We start from the raw sequence: 2,417 nt of genomic DNA, 5'->3' as shown, positions 1-2,417 counted from the left end.
CTTCTGTGTTGTCTGGCCACGGCGCTTTTTGTTTTTGTTTGTTTTGTGTTAGGAACTAAAAAGGAAAGGAAGAGAGAAAAATCTTTTTGTGCACATGTTGTTTTGAATTCTAAATTTGGCTTTTTTTGTTTCGTGAAAGGTTGCAAAACTCCCTCAGGTCGTCCAGCAGCAGACACCTGTGGCCAGCATCCAGCAGGTCGCCTCCGCTTCGCAGCAGGTAGGGCCCGACACGCGCAGCCACCGGGGAGACCCCACGTGGATTTCTCAGTGAGCTCACATCGGACAGATGAAGAATTCTGGTGTTCATCTCGGGGAAGTGGGATTTTAAGAGGGTGGGGTGACGGCACCGGCCTCTCGCACACGGACGCCTCACGTCATTGAATGGCCATCCGAACCCGCGTGTTCTGGGTGACTGCAGTGCTGAGGCTGACCGCCACCAGCCCAGCCAGTGCCCGCGCGTCAGGCCTTGGCTTTCCCCAGAGGCATCTAGTTTTAGCCTAAAAGCAACGATAGTTCGGTTTTTTACTTTCATTTGGTTAGAAAGCAGAGGCCATAGTTTGGTATATAGATTAAGTTTCTAAAGCCCCTGCTCACCCTCGGAAATAGGGACTGTGTCACGTGATCTGCGCTCTCTGTCTCGTTCAGGCTTCCCCACAGACTGTGACTCTCACCCAGGCGACCGCAGCCGGGCCGCAGGTCCAGATGATCCCCGCAGTGACCGCAACCGCACAGGTGGTCCAGCAGAAACTCATGCAGCAGCAGGTTGTGACGACAGCAGCGGCCCAGCTGCAGGCCCCTGGTGTCCCCAACCCCACGCAGGTGCCAGCCAGCGCTGATAGCCCGAACCAGCAGCCCAAGCTACAAATGAGAGTCCCTGCCGTCCGGTTAAAGACGCCCACCAAACCTCCGTGCCCCTAGCCGGGAAAGCAGGCAGTCTCCGGGCGGCCACCGAGCACCCCACCACCTGGCCAGAACCGGCCAACTCATTTATCGTCGAGCCTTGGGACAGCGTCACGTGAGGCGTCCAGCACCCGGAAAGCTGTGATTGAAACGGTGGGATCCCGTCATTACAGCGTGTTTGCACTGAACGCCGTTTCCGTCGTGCCACTCACCTGCAACGGCGACAGTGGCAGGTTTCCCTCAGTCACGTGACCTTTTGGTCTCCCCTCCAGAGAGGCAGTGCCGGGCCCTCACAGCCATTTAGAGTCTGTTGGTGCGCCATGTTTTGCACATCAGAGGACCTGTTGGGAGTGAGCAGTGAGCCATGAAGTGACTCCATGAAGCCAAAGCAAGGTCTTTGACAGCGTCACCTCCAGCTGGTTCTTTCCGTCCAACTGAAAACGCATCGTGGCCCTCGGAGAGGACGGGCCGGCTGAGGTCCGTCATCAGATCAGAGCGCCGACGTGGTTCTCCCTTCCCGCCTAAGACGGACCGTTTGAGCTTTCCGTGTCCAGCATTTGGTCCCGTCACACTGAAGCACGTTCTGATGCCTTCCCAGCTTGCGTGGAAGGGAGCGGTCTGGACTGAAGTTTCATCCTGAAGAGCAGCCGGTGCGGCTCCCCGCGCCCCCCAGCGTGACTGTTTCCATGGGGTGGGACCTTGCGGGCCCGCCCCCTCCCAGCACATCGTGACTCTTACTCAGCTTGCGGATGACGTGCACGTTCGGCCCTCAGGCCCTGAAGCAGCTCCAGGAACTTGGTGAGGCTCCTGCCGCCAACCAGTTGGGTCCAGAGTACCGCGTGAGTGTTATGCGGGTGTCGCTGCCTGGTGTCCGGTGCTCAGCAGGAGCGGGGGTGCCTGTCTTGCTTTCCTGCCCAGCCCGGGCATGGTCCCAGAGGCGAGACACCTGCTCATGCACAGTGGTCATCTTACGAATGCACGAGTGTCATCTGCAGACATGGGCGTGGTGGCTCCTCGTGGACGGTGGCGCGCGAATTCTGTGCCAGGCGCTCGCACATGAGCACACACACCCTCTAGTGGTTCCGCATAAAGTGGCGAACCATCCATGCTGTTCCAAGGGGCCTGCGGTCGAGGGGCAGAGAGGAGGCCCCGGGTTTGTACTTTTTTGTTTTCTGCCGCGGCAAGGTGATGGAAGCGAGCCCAGTGGGCCCGACATGTGAACCTGGAAGTGTTCACCCAAACACAGGGCGGGCGTCTGCCGACACCCTCTCCACTCTGGCCTCTGACTCGCTGGGTCCAGGGACTCGGCTTCTATTGGTCTCTGTGTCCTGTGGATGACTGACGGCATCCTGAGAGAGGTTGGTTTTATCTGGTTCCCACTCCATGTCGTACCACTTTATAAATGGCACGAAGGAAAGTCTTCTGTCCTGTAGTGTTTTGTTTCCCATCAGTTTTTGTGGATGGTAACACGGTGACTTGCTGCAGCCAACGGGGCAGCTCATTTTGGAGCTCTTGGC

At 58.0% G+C, this 2,417-nt stretch overlaps 1 protein-coding gene across 1 annotated transcript in view; it reads left to right on the top strand.

Annotated features, from left to right (window-relative positions):
• The window catches only part of EP400 (E1A binding protein p400), a 74,605-nt gene extending 73,240 nt beyond the window's left edge, over nucleotides 1-1,365 (top strand). The window contains 2 exon segments of the mRNA XM_023537406.1: nucleotides 140-217; nucleotides 646-1,365. Of these exon segments, the coding sequence (XP_023393174.1) occupies nucleotides 140-217; nucleotides 646-918 (351 nt within the window). The 3' untranslated portion in view covers nucleotides 919-1,365.
• Nucleotides 1,366-2,417: the final 1,052 nt, after the last annotated feature.

This window comes from Pteropus vampyrus, unplaced genomic scaffold (genome assembly GCF_000151845.1).
Source record: "Pteropus vampyrus isolate Shadow unplaced genomic scaffold, Pvam_2.0 Scaffold189, whole genome shotgun sequence".
Classification (NCBI taxonomy): Eukaryota; Metazoa; Chordata; class Mammalia; order Chiroptera; family Pteropodidae; genus Pteropus; species Pteropus vampyrus.
Note: the sequence above shows the minus strand (reverse complement) of the source record. Positions and strands in the feature narration are given on the sequence as shown.